We start from the raw sequence: 24,116 nt of genomic DNA, 5'->3' as shown, positions 1-24,116 counted from the left end.
AGATCGTACAGTCAAATGCCGTCATTTGAGATTAGAAAAAGTCAAGACTCCACTGCGTAATTGTCTCAATGTTCATCAACCCCCAAAAGAAAATAACGGTACGTTTGATGATAATAAAAAAATTAGATGAAAAATAATTTTTCATAAAATTTTATGTGAACCGTCCAAAGTTCAAATAATAGACCTAATAATGTTTTTCCTGCAATCAAATATGTCTTAAAAATAAGAACTTGTAAAGTCAAGTTAGAACCCATCACACGTTTGGAATTCGAGAACCTGAGTTTTGCAGATTGTGATTCTTAAAAATTGTTGACTCGTAAATTTGGTGGAGTTAAAGGTATAACTAGCTAAAGTCGTTAAAGAGCTGTCAGTTAGCATAATTGAAAAAATATTTCTTTGGGTGATGATTAGATCAAGATTCGATTTGTGTCAGCACCAAGTCACTAAACTTGTTAAAATTAAGTTTAGCAAAAAAATGAAAGAGTTAAGAATTTGTGAGTGTTGATAGAAAACCATTTATTTTCTATCTTGTATCTCGAGAAAATAAATTATGGTTATCTGTGGATTGCAGGTCAATTCAGTGTTGGACGTAAACGATGTAGCATGACTTTTACAAAAAAATCCAAAATACTTCCCTCCCACATCACGTTACCTAAGGTGTGCAACAAATCGTCCAGTCAAATACCGTCATTTGAGATTAGAAAAAGTCAAGACTCCGCAATTATCTCAATCTTCATCAACCCCCAAAAGAAAATAAGGGTACGTTTGATGATAAGAAAAATTAGATGAAAAATGATTTTTTGTAAAATTTTATGTGATGCACCAAAGTTCAAATAGTAGACATAACAATGTTTTTCCTGCAATCAAACTTGCCCTAAAAATAAAAACTTGCAAGGCCAAGTTAAAACCTATGACTCGTTTGGAATTGGAGAACCTGAGTTTTGCAGATTGTGATTCTTAAAATTTTTTTACTCATAAATTTGGTGGAGTTAAAAAGGTACTGTCAACACCAAGTCATTATAGTCGTTAAAATTAAGTTTAGCAAAAAAAAATGAAAGAGTTCAGAATTTGTGAGTGTTGATACCACAATCTCTGACCTTCACTTACTCATCACTAACTAATATAATCTTGCTATCCTAACAATACAAATTTGAAAAAGTTTAATTTATCTACATCTTTGTGTCTAGCACCTTATAATTAATAATTCCAACTTCAATTCGTCTAAGATCTTAGTACTCCAATTCCAACTTTTGATTCATCACCACATTTTCAATATAAAACATCATCAACATGAGTGGCATAGCCTCAAAAGATAGGAGTAATACGTGAAATGTGACCTTCCAATTTATGAGTGAATTTGTGATTTCTTGACTTTATTTTAGCGTTTTAACTGTTGAGATTTCACATTCCAAACAGCAAAATTGGAGTTGAGAGTCATACGAGTTACTATTCCAAACAAACCCTGAAAGATGTTGAAAAAATTAGCACATTGACTTTAATAAAAAAAACAAAATTAGCCAAATAAAAATAAAAAATTAGCCCACGTTGACTTTGAAAATAAAAAAAAAGTTATTGCTGACGTGCATTAATTAGTGGCAAAAAAGAGAAATAGGGATCAAGTGAGGATGCCTCATTAGACATTAGTCATTATATAAGCCAAGGAGCATGCCTGGGAATCATATCCATTATATAGGAGAAATCATAAAAGATCAAACTCCTTTCCCCTTGAACACAAGATGATTATGATTGAGGTTAAAGTTATCTCAAAAGAGATCATCAAACCATCTTCTCCAACTCCCCATCACCTTAGAACTTTCAACCTCTCCTTTCTTGATCAGATTGCTCCACCAATCTATGTACCCATCATTCTCTTCTACGCTAACAATGGTCACGATGGCAAGATTGAAAGCCTCGAAAGATGTCTTCATCTAAAGAAATCTCTTGGAGAGACCTTAACTAGGTTCTACCAGTTAGCAGGAAGAATCAAAGGAGATAAATTCATCGATTGTAACGATAAGGGTGTCGACTTTTTTGAAGCTAGAGTAAATGGTCTAGTACTATCAGATGTTATCAAAGAACCAAATGCTGATCTTCTGAAACAATTTTTGCCTTTTGATCCATATCTTTCTGGACCCGGATTTGGGTCAGAGTCCGAGTCGAAGGTACTATTATCAATCCAAGTTAACGTTTTCAACTGCGGTGGAATGGCTATTGGTGTATGTATTTCTCATAAGACTGCTGATGCTTCTTCCATGTGCACATTTGTTAAGGCGTGGGCAGCTACGACACATGGATCTAGTAAACCGATCCATCCCCATTTCGAACTAGCGTCGCTCTTCCCATATAGAGACTTATTGGGATTCAAGCCAAGCGGATCGGTCAGAAAAGAGAAGATTGTAACAAAGAGATTTGTGTTTGATGCATCCAGCATAGCCACCCTTAGAGCCAAAGCTACTAATGGCTCATGTGTGCACCCCACACGCGTCGAAGCCTTGTCGGCCTTCATATGGAAGCGTTTCATGGTTTTAACTCAAGAAAAACAGAAACCAGGCAAGTCATATGCAGTGCTACATGCACTAAATTTGAGAGGGAGAATGGTTCCATCATTGCCAGATAACACTTTTGGAAATATGTACACTATTTCGATTGCACCCTTAGCAGTGGAGATGGAAAAAAATGAACATAACTTGGTGGGGGAAATTAGAAATGCTATAAGCGAAATCGACGGTGAATATGTGAGTAAACTACAAAAGTCTAGAGATAGGTACCAAAATTCAGTTAAAGAGAATGAAAAGAGAATTTGCAAAGGGGAATTTATGTTGTTGAATATCAGTAGTTGGTGTAGGTTTCCTCTCTACGAAGCAGATTTTGGTTGGGGGAAGCCTACATGGGTGACAACTACTTCTATGCCTTTCAAGAATGTTGTTATCTTAATGGATACAAAATCAGGAGACGGAATTGAAGCATGGGTGAACATGGTGGAAGAAGACATGGCTGAATTCGAGCACGATGAGGAGATCCTTAAATTTGTTTCCTCTACTCAAGATGCTTATTAAACCTCGGTAGTAGTTCCCAGAAAAAAATAAATTGATTTCTCCAGATATTTAAAAATAAAATGGCATGACAGTAATATGCCTTCCATGTATATCATAGCGACGTGTGAATCACTATAGATCATTCTTTACATATTCATTGTAGTAATGCGTATGAGATGCCCTTCATATATTATTGCTAGAGTTGTGATGAATGCATGTGGTTTTGGTACATGGCTGATGTGGCAAGGGCATAGAATCATAGATCTTTTTCATTGGGATACACAGGAAAAAGATGTGTGATTTTGTGTCTCTACCATGTCAATCGCATACCAAAATCACGTGCATTCATCATTATTCTTATTGGTATGGTGCATCTCATTACACGTATTAAAGAAGAATAATGATGAATTCACATGGTTGTGGTACACGGTTAGGTATGTGGCCGACATGGCAAGGGCACAAAATCGCACATCTTTTTCCTCTCTGTCCCAATGAAAAAGATCTAAGGAAAAAGATGTGCGATTTTGTGCCCTTGCCACACCAACGACGTACCTAACCGTGTGCATCATGACTCATTAAAAAATGGAATCCAATTACATCAGATTAGTTAGTGCTCTTTTAGTTGTACTCTTAATTTTCATCAGTCATCAACATCACGTCTCTTTTCGCTGTAATAATCACATTAGTTTTTGGTCAAGGTGCAATAATGAGTGTGATGCTACTTGCTATTACTATTGCTGCTCATTAGCCAAAATTGTTTGTCTTGGTGGCACTCAGATTTTTCAAAATAGTCTGTCGAGAGGTTGAAGATCACCTCTTTGGAATTAAAAGTCACACATTGGACCCATTCAAAGTCTAAGTTCAATGACAAATAATAATATGAAAGCCAACAACCAGAAGTGATCGAGAGAAAGAGGGCGAGCTTTCTCAATCAATCTGAGTAAGTGAGTTGTGAGGTTTTGGATCGAAAGAGAGAGATAGCTCGATCAATCTAAGTGAGGGAATTGAGAGGAATTGGATCGAGAGAGAGAGAGAGAGGGCGAGCTTGCTCAATCGCATCTAAGTGAGGGAGTTGTGAGATTTTAGATCGAGAGAGAGGGCGAGCTTGCTCGATGGATCTGAGTGAGGGAGTTGTGAGATTTCGAAAATAAAACACGAGAATAGAAAGAGAAATACAATGCGTGAAGAAATTAGGCAAGATTTAAAAACTCTACAATGACCCACATTTTTTTTTTTTTTCGTTGCTATAGTTCTACACAACGACGGAAATAAGTTGGCTGTCGTTAATGTCGTTACTATTTCTCAATTTTCCTGTAGTGTCTGCTCTGGATGCCTAGAACTCAGTGGTAGCTCAACCGTAGAAAAAAAAAAATTCAATCTCTGGATGGGTAACATAATAATATTAAAAAAAGAATGTGACAAATTGGGATTTAGCAGCCATCCTATACATGGAAACAAGATTTTTACGTGGAAAAATCTCTTTCATGTACAGGCCATCATCGGCTAACAATGGGTGATTATTAACATCATCGTCGTCGTCATCATCATCTATGTGGTATCCCAAATATTGAGGTCACTATTGAACAACTTTCCATGCAATCCAAGAGGCAAGCACAATCTTTCCACTCGAGATGGCGATGGGGCCAATTAGATAATCACTTTGTTAATTGTATTAGGTAGGGAAAATGTCCTTTAATTTGTGGGTATGGTTGTATGCAATATATTCTATCAATAAAGGTGATAACCATCTTTACTATCCCTTATGACAACATTGTATTATTACTAAGCCGTGCCGCAGGTCTGGGCCCTGTTGGATCTACTCAATCATCAAGCCTTTCTCAGATCAAGTTACGTGTAGGGTCCAAATTTACCCTATACAATTATTATTAGAGTCGTGATAATTTGACTACGCCATATGGCATACTCAATTGACTCTCCTGACGTGACATGGGCGAGAACCGTAGATTTGTGCTCCTCAAGATACACAACTGTACATTCCCATAAAAAGTGAAGTTGTGTATCTCGAGGAGTATAAATCTACTATTCTAGTACATGTCACATCAAGGTGAGTCGATTGAGTCTACCATGTGGGGTAGTCAGATTATCACAATTCTTATTATTATTCATCTTATGAGTAATAAAGACTCTTGATTAATTTATACATATTTAGTTTTAGAGAATAAGATGCATTATATTAAGATTCATGAGATACATTGTATCATTGTTAGTGTATCTCATCACGGATGGAAGGCTATGATGGAGAATGATACATTAGAATATATCGATAAAATAGGATATTTTTATTAATTAGATGTTATGTCTTGGTTGATGTAATATTTATAAATACCCTATTGTGGTTCACGCATTACTCATTCAAGAGTCATCAAATAAATTAGTTTTCTACATTTAGTATCAATAATGCGTTCTTTTATTACAAGTCTTTTAATATGATGGTAGAAATTCATCCACATGGATCTGAACTCTATCTATGACTACAATGGACTTGGGCCAGGCTTCATGTCACCAAGCCCGGCCTAGATATATTGGTTGGGCTTGGGTAGGGCTTTGTTCTGATCTTGATTGCTTTTTTTATTTCAAAATTTTATCTCTAGTACCGAAAATGCTCATGCCCTTGTAACTGATCCACACCTTTTGAATCTCGAGACACCTTGAAATCAAGCAAAATCAAATTTGATTTTAAATTATTTGCATAGGAAGAATAACCCTCAGTTCTTTTCAAAATAATTAATTGTATGTATTTACAAAAGGATGGTTATAAGTAAAACTAAAGAAAATGCATTTAAGTACACTGTGTTTGGATAGAGTTTCTAGATGACTTCTACTCCTGTGGGGAGCTAGCAAACGTTTGGATAAGTTTTTACTCTTATGCAGAGAGGTTTTTGCTCCTGCGGGAAGTGGTTTTTTACTCTTTGTTGAGAAGTTCTAAAAACTTGCTCTTTCGCAAAGAGGTTTTTTGCTATTGCGATGAGAGATTGAACTTTTGCTCTTGTGCGCAGAGGTATATCCACAAAGGCCGGTAGTTTCTTCATGGGATGTGGTTTCTTTAATCCAAGTAATAAGTAACATGCCATGATCTCTACTATGAAGGGTTTAAAAGTATGTTGTTCCATCCTGATAATATGACTTGCCAGGTGGCATATTCAATTGACTCCCTGACGTGGACAAGTTTAAAAATCGTAGATCTGTACATCTCGGGATACATGATTTCCTCGAGATACATGTTTATGGGAAAGTGCAATCGTGTATCCCGAGACGTACAAATCTACGATTTTCAAACTTGTCATGTCAAGGAGTCGATTGAGTATGCCACCTGGCGAGTCATATTATCATGACTTTTTGTTGTTTTGGTTTCCATCAACTTGATCGTATGATAGAATTTAGGTAAGAATAATGTTGAAGTGACCTCAAGTTGGAACCACATATCGCACTTCTTGATGTGAAAGTGTCTGAAAATCATATATGCTTTTCATCGAGATACAAGTTAAAAAGCATCTATGATTCCTACCTAGTTTCACATCAAGAAGTGCAAAATGAGGTTCCAGCCTGAAGTCACTCCAGCACGACTCTTTAGATAAAGCTCTCTCTACAGGTCAATTGGTTTTCTATTGTATCAATGGAGATGTGTTTTATATTTTTCATAGTTGATTATCCAATAGTTTATTATGATTTGATTGATCTAAGAAAGTCATATCCTGTCAAATTTAAAAGCACTGCTATTGGCCCCCCAAGTTTTACTTGTTACACTCCAATTAAAATATAAAAAAAACAAATCAATGATTGAGAACCACTAAAAGTCGGGGTGCCAATATTAAAAATTCTCTCCTATATATATATATATATATATGGAAATGTTCAGCACCCTAAGTTTTACCACACACTTTAACAAACGTTTTTTCCTCCCCAAAAATCAGCCCATTCCAAAATGTTTAGCCCCATGTTTACAAGTTGAAAAATCGTGGACCGTCTATTTTTTGTAAATCATTTTTGATGGGGTTAGAAGTTTTGGAATGAGCTGATATTTTGTGAGGATGATCTCCTCACCATAGAGATCATCCTCACCAAAAATCAACCCATTCCGAAACTTCTAACCCATGTAGGACAAAACGCGTTTGTTAAAGTGTGTGGTAAACTTAGGGTGCCGAACGGGACCCATATATATATATGCTAGATTGAGGACTTTATACGAGCTTAATCCCAATTGTAAATGTTTGAATGTATTAATAATGCTTTGTAATGTTGAGGATTAAGTTGAACCAACAATGTTGGAATGGTGTATTTCAATAACTAATTAGGATATGATAAATAATTTAAGAAATTGGGGTGTAGTAAGTAAAAGTTAGAGTTCCAATAGTAATTCTCAAAAATCATTGGTGGGATTGGAAGATGTTTCCAACATTAAGAAGTTCTGAAACACCTCCTACCATTACAGCAAGGGTGAGTATTTTTGTATGAGTATTTTTTTATGATACACGATTGATGTGGCAAGTGCACAAAACTGTAGATCTTTTTCCTTGTGTAAAGTTCTATGGTTTTATGTACTTTTCACGTCAGACATGTACAACCGTGTAAGCTTTTGCACGTGATAAAATGATGCTCTAACACGTATGTGGTTGACATGGCAAGTGCATAGAATCATAGATCTTTTTCTTCAAGATATAATACAAACAAAATAAAAAAATCTACGATTTTGTGCACTTGCCTGGTCAACCGCGTATGTGCCAGCGTGTCATTTTATTATTTGTCTTTTGTATAAGAGTAAGAAGGTAAATAAGAGAAAAAGAGTATGTGTTAAACGAAGAAAAATATGTCAACCTAAACAAGAGTATGTATATGTTTCAAGGTCAATATTCCGTTTCAGTTAAAATGGTTTGAAACTCACTGGTGCACATACAGAGAGAGAAAAATTATTAGTGTTTCAATGTTTTCAACTAATGGAAAAAAAATTTAACCTCATATTATTATAAGATTTTTTTAAAATTAAATATAATAAGCAAAGGAAAAGAACTACAATTCAAATATTTAAAATTTTAGGTAATTATTTTAATAACTGTAAGCTAATCAACCATTATATTTGACTTCTATATTGGCACATCTCATGACTGATATTCAGGTAATATATATTATATTAAATTAAAGTAAGAGCTACAACATTATTGGTCATATTAAATTAAAGTCAAAGCTATAACATTATTGGTCAAAATCGTGGAACAATTGATCCAACATAGTGAACCAATACTGAATCAGGGTTACTTACACATCACTAAGGGATTTTTTTGTGTGTATGTTTTGCTGCCTCAACTAATAATATGAAACTAAATTTAGTGTTCTTGCCCAAGGAATCAAATGCATCCAAGATCATCAGGCTTTTATAAGAATTGAGATTAATTATATTCTTCTTTATAAGAAAGTTTGTAATTTGGTCACAATGTTGAATTTTGTATGTTTTAATTTACAAATTCTATCAAATTATTCGCTTGTTTAACACATAAAAAATAGTACTTAGTTACATAGTAATTGTGGCTCTCAGTTGATAAAATCAAACCCACAATCTGATCCGTTGTGATTTGATAACTTTGGATCTTGGTGGATAATTTGCATTCCAATACCTTAATTATCGGTCAATTCTAGATCAACAATATATATCCTGATCTAATACGATTAAATGTGAAAAAAAAAATGCATAAATTATAAAAATATTTAAACTCATGGAAAAGGAACTCATATGTTCACACATGATCGCATTGGTTCAAATGAAAGTTTCAATGGTTTGAATGAAAGATTTACATCTAGAAAATACATCATAGATCTCTAAGATAATTCTCAACCATTGGATTCTACATCAATATGATTGAAATTATATGTAAACTTATTAGAACTTTTTCACAAACTGAAGAATCCGAACCCATTATATATATTATTTTATGAATAAATTTTATTTAGATTTTATCTTTTGAATTGAGTTTTATTTAATCGAGTTTGAATCTTAATATTGAGATTGATAAAATCTAATCAAATTGGTCCAAAAACAAATCAAATCCCGACCCAATCCATCGACAGCTCTAATGGGAAACTTCATTAAATAAAGGAGTCTCAAATCGTTGAATGGTCTTCAAGTTTTTTTGGTATGACTTATTATATTTTGGGGATGAAGATATTTGACGGAGACTGGTCATTATGGATAAAATGATATAGGTCCATTTTCGTATGAATTTAGGCTACCTTAGTGGCTTAGTTAGGTTTGAAGAAGAAGTTTGAATATTCTAGTATCAAAATGATGTTTGATGTCAAACAACAAACCTACAGCTGAGATGAGAGGATTTTTCTAAAGATCCTATGCGAAATAGATCGTAGAGCAAAATCTCCCATCTCAGAAGTAGTTTACTGCCTGCGTTGGACACTATGTCCAACTCTGAGTTGACCTGGTAGTAAACAGGAAACAATTTATTTTCTATCTTGTATCTCGAGGAAATAAATCTATGGTTATCTGTGGAATACAAGTCAATGGAGTGTTGGACGCAAACAGTGTAGTATGCCTTTTATAAAAAAATCCAAAATACTTTCCTCCCACGTCACGTTACGTAAGGTGTGTGTCAAATCGTACAATCAAATGCCGTCATTTTAGATTATAAAAAGTCAAGACTCCGTAATTGTCTCAATGTTCATAAACCCCCAAAAGGAAATAAGGGCACGTTTGATGACAAGAAAAATTAGATGAAAAATGATTTTTCGTAAAATTTTATGTGATGCGTCCAACGTTCAAATAGTAGACCTAACTGCAATCAAACATGCCCTAAAAATAAAAACTTGCAAGGTCAAGTTAGAGCCTATGACTCGTTTGAAATTCGAGAACTTAAGTTCTGCAAATTGTGATTCTTAAAACATTTTGACTCGTAAATTTGGTGGAGTCAAAGGTATAGCTAACCAAAGTTGTTAAAGAGGTGTCAGTTAGCATAGTGGAAAAAATATCTTTCTTTGGGTAATGATTCGATCAAAATTCGATTCTTGTCAACACCAAGTCACTAAACTCATTAAAATTAAGTTTAATAAAAAAAATAAAAGAGTTAAAGAATTTGTGAGTGTTGATACCACAATTTGTGACCTTGACTTACTAATCACTAACCAATTATCCTGCTATCTTCGCAATACAAATTTGAAAATGTTGAATTTGTCTACATCTTTGTGTTGAGCACTTTATAATTAATGATTCCAACTTCAATTCGTCTAAGATCTTAGTACTCTGATTCCAACTCTTGATTCATCGCTAGATTTTTAATATAAACATCATCATCATGAGTGGCATGGCCTCAAAAGATAGGGGTGATACATGAAATGTGACCTTCCAATCTATGAGTGAATTTGTAATTTCTTAACTTTATTTTAGGGTTTTAACTGTTGAGATTTCACATTCCAAACAGTAAAATTGGAGTTAAGAGTCACACGAATTACTATTCCAAACAAGCCCTAAAAGATGTTGAAAAAATTAGCACATTGGCTTTTTAAAAAATCATGGACTGAAAAAATAAAAATAAAAAATTAGCCCACATTGAATTTTAAAATAAAAAAATAATAATAATAAATTATTGTTGACGTGTATTAATTAGTGACAAAAAAGACCAATAGGGATGAAGTGAGGATGCCTCATTGGACATTAGTTATTATATAAGCTAAGGAACAGGCCTGGCAAATCCATTATATAGGAGCTAGAAACCATAAAAGATCAAACTCCTTTCCCCTTGAACACAAGATGATCATGATTGAGGTTAAAGTTGTCTCAAAAGAGATCATCGAACCATCTTCTCCAACTCCCCATCACCTTAAAACTTTCAACCTCTCCTTTCTTGATCAGATTGCTCCCCCAATCTATGTACCCATCATTCTCTTCTACGCTAACGATGGTCACGATGGCAAGATCGAAAGCCTCGAAAGATGTCTTCGTCTAAAAAAATCTCTTGCAGAGACCTTAACTAGGTTCTACCAGTTAGCAGGAAGAATCAAAGGAGATAAATTCATCGATTGTAACGATAAGGGTGTCGACTTTTTTGAAGCTAGAGTAAATGGTCTAGTACTATCGGATGTTATCAAACAACCAAATGCTGATCTTCTGAAACAATTTTTGCCTTTTGATCCATATCGTTCTGGACCCGGATTTGATTCAGAATCCGAGTCGAAGGTGCTATTATCAATCCAAGTTAACGTTTTCGACTGCGGTGGAATGGTTATTGGTGTATGCATTTCTCATAAGACTGCTGATGCTTCTTCCTTGTGCACATTTGTTAAGGCGTGGGCAGCTACAACACATGGATCTAGTAAACCGATCCATCCCCATTTCGAACTAGCCTCGCTCTTCCCGTATAGAGACTTATTGGGATTCAAGGCAAGCGGATCGGTCAGAAAAGAGAAGATTGTAACAAAGAGATTTGTGTTTGATGCATCCAGCATAGCCACCCTTAGAGCCAAAGCTACTAATGGCTCATGTGTGCACCCCACACGCGTCGAAGCCTTGTCGGCCTTCATATGGAAGCGTTTCATGGTTTTAACTCAAGAAAAACAGAAACCTGGTAAGTCATATGCAGTGATACATGCACTAAATTTGAGAGGGAGAATGGTTCCACCATTGCCAGATAACACTTTTGGAAATATGTACACTATTTCGATTGCACCCTTAGCGGTAGAGATGGAAAAAAATGAACATAACTTGGTGGGGGAAATTAGAAATGCTATAAGCGAAATCGATGGTGATTATGTGAGTATTCTACAGAAGTCTAGTGATAGGTACCAAAATGCAGTTAAAGAGAATGAAAAGAGAATTTGCAAAGGTGAATTTATGTTGTTGAATTTCAGTAGTTGGTGTAGGTTTCCTCTCTATGAAGCAGATTTTGGTTGGGGGAAGCCTACATGGGTGACCACCACTTCTATACCTTTCAAGAATGTTGTTGTCTTAATGGATACAAAATTAGGAGATGGAATTGAAGCATGGGTGAACATGGTGGAAGAAGACATGGCTGAATTCGAGCAAGATAAGGAGATCCTTAAATTTGTTTCCTCTACTCAGGATGCTTATTAAACCTCGGTGGTAGTTCCGAGAAAAAAAAAATTGTTGTTTCCAGATATTTAAAAATAAAATGGCATGACAATAATATGCCTTCCATGTATATCATAGCGACGTGTGAATCACTATAGATCATTCTTTACATATTCATTGTAGTAATGCGTATGAGATGCCCTTCATATATTATTGCTAGAGTTGTGATGAATGCATGTGGTTTTGGTACATGGCTGATGTGGCAAGGGCATAGAATCATAGATCTTTTTCATTGGGATACACAGGAAAAAGATGTGTGATTTTGTGTCTCTACCATGTCAATCGTATACTAAAATCACGTGCATTCATCATTATTCTTATTGGTATGGTGCATCTCATTACATGTATTAAAGAAGAATAATGATGAATTCACATGGTTGTGGTACACGGTTAGGTATGTGGCCGACGTGGCAAGGGCACAAAATCACACATCTTTTTCCTCTCTGTCCCAATGAAAAAGATCTAAGGAAAAAGATGTGCGATTTTGTGCCCTTGCCACACCAACGACGTACCTAACCGTGTGCATCACGACTCATTAAAGAATGGAATCCAATTACATCAGATTAGTTAGTGCTCTTTTAGTTGTACTCTTAATTTTCATCAGTCATCAACATCACGTCTCTTTTCGCTGTAATAATCACATTAGTTTTTGGTCAAGGTGCAATAATGAGTGTGATGCTACTTGCTATTACTATTGCTGCTCATTAGCCAAAATTGTTTGTCTTGGTGGCACTCAGATTTTTCAAAATTGTGGGTCGAGAGGTTGAAGATTACCTCTTTGGAATTAAAAGTCACACATTGGACCCATTCAAAGTCTAAGTTCAATGACAAATAAAATATATGAAAGCCAACAACCACCCTAACCATGTGAAACAATTTCCATTGTTAAAAGGGTTTGAATCTTTGACCTAATTTGTTCAAATTTTATAGGTTGATCCCATTTCAAAAAGAATATATAATCCTGAAGTGACATCAAAGACCTCAAACATTGAAAAGAATCTAAGGTCTATGCACACCTCCATCGGGAAAATGCGAAATGAGGTCAATCTTGAGTTGCTCTTTCGAAAAATAAATGAAAATGAGTCATTCTAAACCGAATTTGTTCAACACTACACTGCTGTGGATGTCGCAGTAGTGGATAGAGAATCATAGACTTTTCCTCAAGAAACAATGCAAAAATTATGGCTCTTTACCCACTACCACATCAGCACAGTGTGTAAACCCAAATTAATAGAGCTGTCAACGAGCCGGGTTTATCAAGTTTGGATAGTGCTGTAGTAGTACTAGGACCTTTCCGTTATCAAATCAGGCTTTGGACCTATTAGGGCATAAAGTGGGTTGGATTGTATCCGACTCTGTGTGTTCCAAAATCTGAATTTAGGTGGTTTGGGTCCTTGAAGTAGACCCGAACCCAAAAATGGGTTGAATATGGTTTGTTGTCCCATGATCTAAGTCGGATACAAATTCATCCATATATCCACCTAGATCCGGATTATATCTTGTTTTGAAAATTATATTTTTAGGTTTTTCAACATATCATTTTCTATTACTTTCATATAACATAAGTTCTTATAAAATAAATGATTATAATGGTAAACTAGAATAGTATAGCAATTATCGAACAAGTGTAGAAGAAAAATGTTGAACCATCTAGAATTATTCGACCTAGATCAAGCAATTTGATCAGGTTGTATACGGATCCAAATTAAGTGAAATAAAAATGATACATACATGATTTATCTAGTAGGATCCGAGTCTGGTTTAGATCCAAATAAAGAAATTCATATCTGAATATGGATATACTCAAATCCAAGCCGAATTCAATCCATTTTAAGCCCTAGGAGCCAGTCCCCCGAGGTAGCCTAGTCCGATAATTTATATTATAGTTTTATTTATAATATTATAGGTATATTTATAAATAAATAAATAATTGTGGGCCACACAGCCAATAAATTGGCCCACATATTTGTGGACCAGGGTATGAATGCTCGATTAGCATTAGGCCATTTACAGACTGGACAAAACCCAATCCATCCGACAAAATCAGAGGCCATCTTATCAAAAGAGTGTTGATATTCGAACTGGATAGTCTTAACTGGGTCAATACTCGACTGACGTGTTAAGGAAATGGAACCATAGATCTATTTTCTCGAGATACACAAATGCCCAAAAATTCAAGAGCAAATCCTTTGTATTAGTTATTTCCTGCAGTACCTTAACCACCACATCACTAAAACAGCAAAATCCAATCGTATAAATTTGGAACTTTAACAATCATCCATTTTCAAAGGCTTCAATCCAATTCCAAACATTTTTCTTTTCAAATCTGATATAAACCATGAATCTTAGATGCCTGATGTGTTTATTTTTCAATGTGGTGCTCTCTCAACCGCCTGAAAACATATACCATAGGGTATTACAAAGGATTCGTGCCCCACAGATTTGCCGACCAGCAATGGCTGTGCACATTAATATAGAAGTGTGTTCAGATATTCGGCTATTGGCACCTAAAATTAAAGAATTCTCAAACAAGGATTTATCCTTATTGTGTATATGAACACTCTTGTGAAGCTCACTTAGTAATTTGATCAAACACCTATTGGGTATTTAACCAAACTCTTTATATGCTACACCTTCTGAAACCTTATTTGATAATGGCAATGAAGGGTAACCCAACTAATAATAACAAATGTAAAGAAAATAAACAACCATACAAAGAAAAGAGTAAGAACATAATAACCACAACATGAAATTTTACGTGGTTCACCCAAAGGCTACGTCCATGGAGGTATGAGCGTTGGAACTTAATTTCACTATGAAAAAAATGGGTCAAATTGATACAAAGACTCCTTTTATCACTTAGATTCACTTTCTTCTAGATCTCAATTTTTCCAAATCTCTCAACTCTCCTCTCTTGGGTTTTTTTCTTTTTCTACTCTCTTCTTAGAAAAGACTTAGACTTCTTACAACATAAAAATAAATTTCTTTTTAAAAACACCACATAAGTGGACCACTTACATAAATTACAAACCCAACCCAAATTACCTTAAACCGACCCAATAATACACACACTTAAACCGGGCCTAATTGATTTTTAAACCATATTTCAATAATCCCACCTTGCCTGGTATGTGTGGTTGGTGGGGTATTACATGTAGTAGGGGATTTGGGCAAGATATTATGTTCTAAGAGACCAGTTGCCCTACCTCTGCTAGTCAAGCCTAAGTGTTCGAACCCTTCATCATAAAAATAAAATAAAAAATTCTTAAGACATTTCCTTTCCTCACTTATTATCATGTATGAGGAAATATACTCAACAAGTCACCTTAAAACACGGTCAATCGGCTTTACTCAATGAAATTTTGATGTGATTTTGTCGAGTGTATATTTTCCTATACTCTCGGGTATGTCATACCCCAATTAAACCATGTAATCCTCTTATATTCATAGTTCTCCCGGGCTCTTTCCAATTGATTGGCATTTTAATGTAGTTGGTTGGTTAACATGGTATCAGAGCATTAGATTCGTATAGGTCATAGGTTCAATTCTTTCTCCCTTTTGTTAAAATAAATGTTAATTAATATTTATTTATAATTGATTCAAATAAAATTAATTTAGTTTGTTTAAAATGATATTTGAAAGTTATTTTATGATTGGTGTCCTTTTTTATTAAAGTAAAAGTAAATGTTTTGTATTTAGAACATTTCTATTGGTTTATATCTTTTCACATGGATTGAAGATTGTAAAAATATTTTTTGACTTTTTTTTCAAATAATTTATAAATCCCACATTGTTTTCTAAATTTTTTGAAGGGATTTTTAAACCTATAAATAAGAACTTATTCTCAACTATTTCTTAATTCCAAATACTCTCTCCTTGAGAGTTCTTAATGGTTTTTACCTATGTGAAAATTTTGATAATTCTTTTTTATTTTATATATATAAGGAGTGGTTCAGCGGCTCTAAAAAGAACCTAGTTTCTTACCAAGTTTTCTTGGCCGTTAGATTTGACCAGATCCGACGAAGCGTAAGACATCTTCACTTTTAAAATAAAAATGTAGATATTACATAACGCCCCCTCTTCAATTTTTCTATTTAAAAAAAAAAACGCTCTCTTCTTATTACCTCTTCTTCTCTCTCTATAAACAGAGTTACAGAATCCAAATCCAAACGAAAACGCAAACGAAACCCTCTCCCTCCCATCTCTCTCTCTCTCTCTCTCTCTCTCTCTCTCTCTCTCTCTCTCTCTCTCTCTCTCTCTCAAGTTACAGCTCGAACGACTTAACGCAAGAATAACATTTGTTTTTATTTTATTTTTTTTATTCGATTTTGTTTTTAACTTTATGAGGATTATAGATTTGTTAAAGAATGGGTCTCCCCTGATCTTATTGTTTCTATGATGCAAAGTCAGAAACCAAGAGGATTGAAAGTTATGGGAAATATGGAAAGTTATTCTGTATGAGTAGAGAATAGAGACACAAAGGGGGCATTTATTTTAATGTTTTTTATTTTTTTATTTCAAAAGAGAGAAATTGTTAGATTACTGAAGAGGAGGAGAAGAAGAAGATAAAAAATGGAAAGAAGGGCTAGAAAAATTTAGTTTGCTTATGGACTTATCTTTCCTTGGATTTAAAGGAAATAAAATTCTCTTGTTTATGTCTTAAATTCAATTTTCTTTTGCCTCTCTTTGAAGTTGTCTTTATCATTCTAACGTGTACCAGATCACAAACTGGGGTTTGGAACTTTAGATCAATTTTGGGTTTATTATTATTTTTTTTTTAAACAATTTAGAAAATTTTAAAGATTTATGATCGATGTAAGGTGAGATTTTGTGATTATTAAGGCTATTAATCTAAGTTCATATGGAATTTGTTTCAACAGGAAAAGATCTATGGCTTGGTTGGTTAATTGTAATTCAAATTAGTCCAGTAATTCGATGTCTCATTCAATTTTAAGTTTTAACAATCAAACCAATGTTATTCTTTTCATATTAGTATTCATAACTTGAGAGAGAGAGAGAAGGTTTCGTTTGCGTTTTCGATTGGATTTGGATTCTAAAACTCTGTTTATAGATAGAGAATAAGAGGTAATAAGAAGAGGGAGTTTTTTAAAAAAATAAAAAAATTGAAGAGGGGGTGCTATGTAATATCCACGTTTTTACTTTAAAAGTGAAGACGTCTTGCGCTTCGTTGGATCTAGTCAAATCTAACGGCCAAGAAAACTTGGTAAGAAACTGCGTTTTTTTTAGGGCCGCACTGCTCCCATAAATATATATATATAAGAAAGAAAGAAAAGAGAGAGAGAGATTAAAAAGGGAGCCGTCCAAATTTGGATAGGCTCCAAAATCGACTTAGAAAGTGTCGAAGGGGCCCGCAGGGCGCCTAACGGACTCTCTGATTCGAATAGGTGCCTAGTGGTTCCAATGGGTTTCATACCTATTGAGTTTCTTAATCCATTTACGAATTGATGTGACTTTTGAAATTGTTTTCTATTTATAGAAATCAATTCTGTTAAAAAAATACAATAATAAAAATAATTTTAATTCTAACTTTCTACAAAAACGACATTCATGTATTCAAGATACTATGTGACAGATTTTCTTAAAATAGTGCAAATTTTGAAAAAATATACAATTGTGATAAAATTGGGCTCTGTTGTATCCTGAAGACAAATTCACCAGCAACCCATCTACATCTTTGCGTTCAATCGGAGTTGGGGCGTCTGTTGTCTATAAGACAACATAGATTACTACGTGCCTCAAGCAAGTAATTTTCTTCTTTATTTTCAAGTTATTTTTCTTGACACCTTTATGGGTGAAGTGGAGTGTTAAGTGTATATTTTTCTCAACTTTCGGGTGTATCATACCCCAATTAAGCCTCATGACCCTCTTATATTCATAATTCTCCCCCTCTCCAAAAGATAATTCTTATGGAGTAGTTTTTGGTTAACAAATTTGGTATACAAACTCCAAAGGCTTTAAACTTCAATTTGGGTTAACCCAAATTCATATTGTAAGCAATTCTTTTAGTAATTATAGCACAAATATCAATTAAAACCAGACTTGCCATGATTTCAAGTCGATTTCAAACGCCCAACACGCTCACAACACAGTGTACTGTGTCTTAAGATACAAAGCAAATTCGACTAGAAGAAGATCAAGCTACAACCGATGTTTAATTAATCACTTTGGTCTTCGGAGTCGTTGAAACAAATTCAACAAACTCAAGGCCACGTTCAAACTCAGCCATGTCTTCTTCCAACATGTTCACCCATGCTTCTATTCCATCTCCTGATTTTGTATCCATGAAGATAACCACATTCTTGAATGGCAGAGTAGTTGTAGCTACCCATGCAGGCTTCCCCCAACCAAAATCTGCCTCATACAAAGGAAACCTACACCAACTACTAAAGTTCAACACCAACATCTCACCTTTAGAAATTCTTACAAATTCCATTTTGAGGGAATTCAAGTACCCATCATCATCACATTGCAGTTTTTTCAGGTAATCATCGTCGATCTTCCTTATGGCATCTCTAAGTTGGCCCACCAAGTCATCTTCACTTCCTCGATGATTTTCAACCGTTGATCGTGGTGCGATTGCGGCTGTCGTACCATACATATTACCAAATGAGTGCTCTGGTAATGGTGGAACCATTCTCCCTCTCAAGTTTACTGCATGTCGTGCATATACCCTTATGGGTTTCTCTTTTGCTTGAGATACATCCATGAAACGTTTCCATATGAAGGCAGACACCACTTCCACACTTGTGGGGTTCTCCACACGTGAGACTTTAGCTGTTTTGGCTCTAAGAGAGGCAATGGTAGAGGCATCAAACATGAACCTCTTTGTTACAACCTTCTCTCTATAGAACTTAGCAGGTGACCCGAACCCGGATAGATTCTTCCTTGGGAAGAATGATGTAAATTGGAAATGGGGCCCCGTTTTTCCATTATACCCACGGGCCGTTTCGGCCCACCCGTTTACAAATGTGGCCAAAGAAGAAGCATCAGCCATCTTGTGTGAAATGCACACACCAATAGCCAGTCCTCCACAGTCAAACATGTTGACTTGGATAGCTAACAATGCTGACCCGGATCCGATTCCTGCACAATAAGGGTCACACTCACAAGGCAAGAACTGTTTCAGTACATCGACATTTGGTTGTGTAAGAACAACTGAGAGTTGACCATTGACTTGGGCTTCAATATAGTCAACACCCTTATCCTTACAGTCAACCAAAACATCATCTTTCATCCTTCCAACTAATGGGTAGAAGTTGATTAAGGTCTTAGATAGAGATTCCTTTAGTCGAATCACGTATTTCAATGCTTTCGATCTTACGATCATGACCATCGATCAAGTAGAAGAGAATGATGGGTACATAGACTTGTGGGGCAAGTTGATCAAGAAAGGAGAGGTTGAAGGTTCTAAGGTGGTGGGGAGTAGGAGAAGATGGTTTGATGGTCTCTCTTGAGATAACTTCAACCTTCATCATAATCATCTCATGATCTTAATTTGATCAAGATGAGAAACTCTACATGAAAAGCTTTTGATCCTATAATTCTTATGTTGAACTATCTTTTCCATGTTATATAGATTTAGTATCATAAAATGCATTATTTTTTTATATAATATAAATAAGATAAGAAGTCTGTATGGTTGAAAATCGTCTTAATGGGTCTGATAGGCTCAAAATCAAGAAGAACGGTGTCGTTCGGTGTCTACTTGGCACAATTTTATTGGAGTTCAAACAGATCGGGCTACGTGCACAGTTGATTTAAGAGTCTAGATGTTTTGAACTCCAATAAAAACGTGCCATGTGGACATCTTACCTTTATTCTAGAAACGGGACACCATTCTAGATCATAACTCGAAAAAAAAATTATCCAAAACGAGCCATGACCCATACCTACAATTAATACTGTCGTTTGCCAACTACAAATTAAATACAAATACAGGTATACAATTCATCTATACACGTATAGTTCATTTTGTGAGTTAAATTTTGCTATGTGATGTACTTTTCTAACCATTAAAAATAGTGGCTGATAGTTGACTCCTAGCCGTTGGATTTAGTTTTTTTATTATTATTGATAAGCAGTTGAGATTAAGGCCTATAACCTATCCATAATACCCTCTGAACCGACTTGTCCCATACTGAAAATGATTAGTTGCAACTTGTTAATTGCCAATTCTACGCTTAGAATGATTAATTATCCATAGTTACTGTTGATGATGAGCCTCGAGATTTGTCGATAACAGCATATATTCCTAACTTTTATTGGATAGAATCTCAATTCATTTAAAACATGAAGAGGACAGTTGAACCCCATTTCATAATATCAAGAATGACTTGTTAGGTTATCCCCCAACACCATAGACATCTATTTAATTCAATTATGGAATCATAAAGAGAGAGCTCTGCAGCTTACTTGGTGATTCCAATATTCCTATTTCATTAAATAAGCTGTCAATTGATCAGATGGGACCCAAAATGATAAATTCGAATCTTGATGAAGGATTTGGAATGAATTTATATCGACCATGTCTTAAGTTCTTAGATTTGAGATTAAGATCATTGTGAAATTTAGGAAGCATATTAATATAAACAATTGAGATTAAGGCATATAACCTATCCATCGATGACCTTTATATATATGACCTATAAAAAAAACCTTTGATTTGTCTTCTCAAAAGCAATCATCTACTTCAAGTTCTAAAACTTTTATATTATATTGTTTTAAGTCTACCCAACCCCTTTAATCTATTCTAGAAAACCATTTATTTATTATATCCAAAATTTCTTCAAAAATCATATCTTGTCAAAAATAGGTTTTTCTTCGTGGTAACACCAAAATTTTAACTAGAGTGGTGATAATCTGATGCCCCACTCTAACATAAGCCCCCATCACAGAACCATAGATCATTTGCCTTGGGATACACAAGAAAAAGATTTATGTTCTATGTATCCCAAGGTAAATGATCTATGATCTCTGTGATGGGGGACGTATGTTAGAGTGGGCATCAAAAAATCATTATTCTTTTAAATAAAACTACTAACAAGTTAGTTTAGCTGGTAAAGTCTATGGGTGAAGATACCATTGTCATGAGATCATTTCCTTCCGTCGTCGAGTCACTAGTTTCATTAAATCAGGCTTATTTATTTTTAATTTTTTTAAAACCACGATCCTACCATCAATAACGAAAATACAAATAAATATCGAAGAAATAAGTTGATTGCAACAGTTGCATTAAGTTCGTTCTATATAAACACGATTGTGAAATTTAGTGAGCATATAAATATAAACAATCGAGATTAAGATCATTCATTCAATTAGTGCATGATGATTTTTTAAGTAATTTCTCTCTTGGTATCCAATCATCATTGCCCTATGGCGCACAATTTTTTGGCTGACAGACCCATGAACATCTGGCCACCAAAAACCATCTAATTGCTAATTGCTAATTTCTAACCATTGGATTCAAGCATTTTCTTATCAAAAAAAAAAAGTATGGATTCAACTCTTAGTAATTAAAGCGCAGAGCGGGTGTGAGAGCATGTCTGCGAAAATGCCAAGTTCAAAAATATCTTAAGGTGTAGAAACACCTCCAAAACGTTATATATTGAGTTATATATAATGAGTCAGGATACCTCGACTCCCAAGAATGACTCATGAAAAAAACACATGAACCCAACCCTTTAAATGCAAAACCCAATGATTGAGATTTATCCTCGGATTAAGTATCTCTGAGATTTGTGTTATCAAGATATTCATAAATTTCCACCATTGGAATTTGTGTTAAAGGAGTGGGATCATGTGTTTTTTTCCACTGAGTCATTCTTAGGAGTCAACGGATCCCAGCTCATATATAATACATTCAAATATTAATTTTACTATTGTGTGCTTCATTAGCTTTAGTTAATCTATTAGTACATACTTTCTCTTGTAAAAAATATCTCTTTTACAGATTAAAATTAATAATTTTCAATAAAATAAACAAACTTTACTAATAAATTATATTCATGACTCCACCATGTCCCATACTTGTTATATTTTCACTCGCCCTACATCTATTGCTTAGTTGCAATTTTTAGTATATAACTTGACTATATCATTGTTGTTGCCATTATTACTCACCACCTCCAATTAATTACGATAAAACAATTCTTGATCAATATAATCATTAATAATTCAATAATCAATATATGTTTTAATGGCTGAAGGTTCTTCTATTTTCAAGGATTCAAATTAATTATATAATTACAGTAGCATTTCAAAAAAAAAAAATGAATCATTACAATGTTATTTTCTCTAATTATAATATCCGGGAAATAATCCATTATAATATTTATTTTTGAAGACATACATTACTAATAGATATTTAAGAAGAAAAAAATACTTAATAGGATATATGAAATGAGATTCTTTATTTGAACGGGTTCCCATATTTTGAAAACGGGGATTAGAGAAGAATTTGTCGCAAAAGCGCTAGAGCGAGAGAAACACTCCCTAACAGAAGGATAGGGTCACTAAGATTCGACTACAAGAATTCATCAATCAAACTGGTTTTTGGTGTAGAGCCCACCAAAGGATAGAAGAAACTTTCACGGGTCGGTGGGTCCAAAACTGTGGGCACAAGGAGATACTAAACTTGTAAATAAAGCTTAGTATCTTCTAAAATCTGAACCAAAACAAATGAAAATAAAATTTCTAAAATCTGAATTTAAAGATGGACCACCTTCATTCAGACTTCAGAAGTGTTACCAAACACACACTTAATCTATTAGTACATATTTGTTCTTGTAAAAAACATCTCTTTTACAATTTAAAATTAATAATTTTCAATAAAATAAACAAACTTTACTAATAAATTATATTCATGACTCCACCACGTCCCATAGTTGTTATATTTTCACTCACCCTACATCCATTGCTTAGTTGCAATTTTTTGTATATAACTTGACTATATCATTGTTGTTGTTATTGCTACTCACCACCTCCAATTAATTACGACAAAATAATTCTTGATCAATACAATTATTAATAATTCAACAATATATGCTTTAATGGCTGAAGTTTCTTCTATTTTCAAGGATTCAAATTAATTATATAATTACAGTAGCATTTCAAAAAAAAAAAAATGAATCATTACAATGTTATTATCATTAATTATAATATCCGGATAATAATCCATTATAATATTTATTTTTGAAGACATACATGACTAATAGATATTTAAGAAGAAAAAAATACTTAATAGGATATATGAAATGAGATTCTTTATTTGAACGGGTTCCCATATTTTGAAAACGGGGATTAGAGAAGAATTTGTCGCGAAAGCGCCAGAACGAGAGAGACACCCCCTAACAGAAGGATTAGGTCAATAAGATTCGACTACAAGAATTCATTGATCAGACTGGTTTTTAGTGTGGAACCCACCAAAGGATCGAAGAAACTTTCACGGGTCGGTGGGCCCAAAACTGTGGGGCTTAAGGAGATACTAAACTTGTCAATAAAGCTTAGTATCTCCTAAAATCTAAATCAAAACAAATGGAAATAAAGTTTCTAAAATCTGAATTTTAAAGATAGACCACCTCCATTCAGACTTCAAAGTGTTACCAAACACACACTTAATTTATTAGTACATATTTGTTCTTGTAAAAAACATCTCTTTTACAATTTAAAATTAATAATTTTCAATAAAATAAACAAACTTTACTAATAAATTATATTCATGACTCCACCATGTCCCATAGTTGTTATATTTTCACATCTGTTGCTTAGTTGCAATTTTTAGTATATAACTTGACTATATCATTGTTGTTGCCATTATTACTCACCACCTCCAATTAATTACGACAAAACAATTCTTGATCAATATAATCATTAATAATTCAATAATCAATATATGTTTTAATGGCTGAAGGTTCTTCTATTTTCAAGGATTCAAATTAATTATATAATTACAGTAGCAT

General features: G+C 34.2%; 1 protein-coding gene and 2 pseudogenes across 1 annotated transcript; 2 read left to right on the top strand and 1 right to left on the bottom strand.

Moving 5' to 3' along the window:
• The first annotated feature begins 1,669 nt into the window (after window positions 1-1,669).
• Window positions 1,670-3,491, top strand: LOC147400911 (stemmadenine O-acetyltransferase-like). Its single transcript, XM_086441971.1, has 2 exons — window positions 1,670-2,162; window positions 2,271-3,491. Exons 1-2 carry the CDS (start codon window positions 1,737-1,739, stop codon window positions 3,054-3,056), a joined length of 1,212 nt encoding a protein of 403 aa, XP_086298097.1. The 5' UTR covers window positions 1,670-1,736; the 3' UTR covers window positions 3,057-3,491.
• A 7,237-nt stretch (window positions 3,492-10,728) lies between these two features.
• Window positions 10,729-12,251, top strand: LOC147400910 (stemmadenine O-acetyltransferase pseudogene; annotated as a pseudogene).
• Window positions 12,252-18,310: 6,059 nt separating this feature from the next.
• LOC147400909 (stemmadenine O-acetyltransferase pseudogene) lies at window positions 18,311-19,492 on the bottom strand (annotated as a pseudogene).
• Between the last annotated feature and the right edge of the window lie 4,624 nt (window positions 19,493-24,116).

The sequence above is a fragment of the Akebia trifoliata genome, chromosome 5 (assembly GCF_017979445.1).
Source record: "Akebia trifoliata isolate Shusen 1 chromosome 5, ASM1797944v1, whole genome shotgun sequence".
NCBI lineage: Eukaryota > Viridiplantae > Streptophyta > Magnoliopsida > Ranunculales > Lardizabalaceae > Akebia > Akebia trifoliata.
The sequence above is the reverse complement of the archived record's forward strand: the minus strand, read 5'-3'. Positions and strand labels throughout refer to the sequence as shown.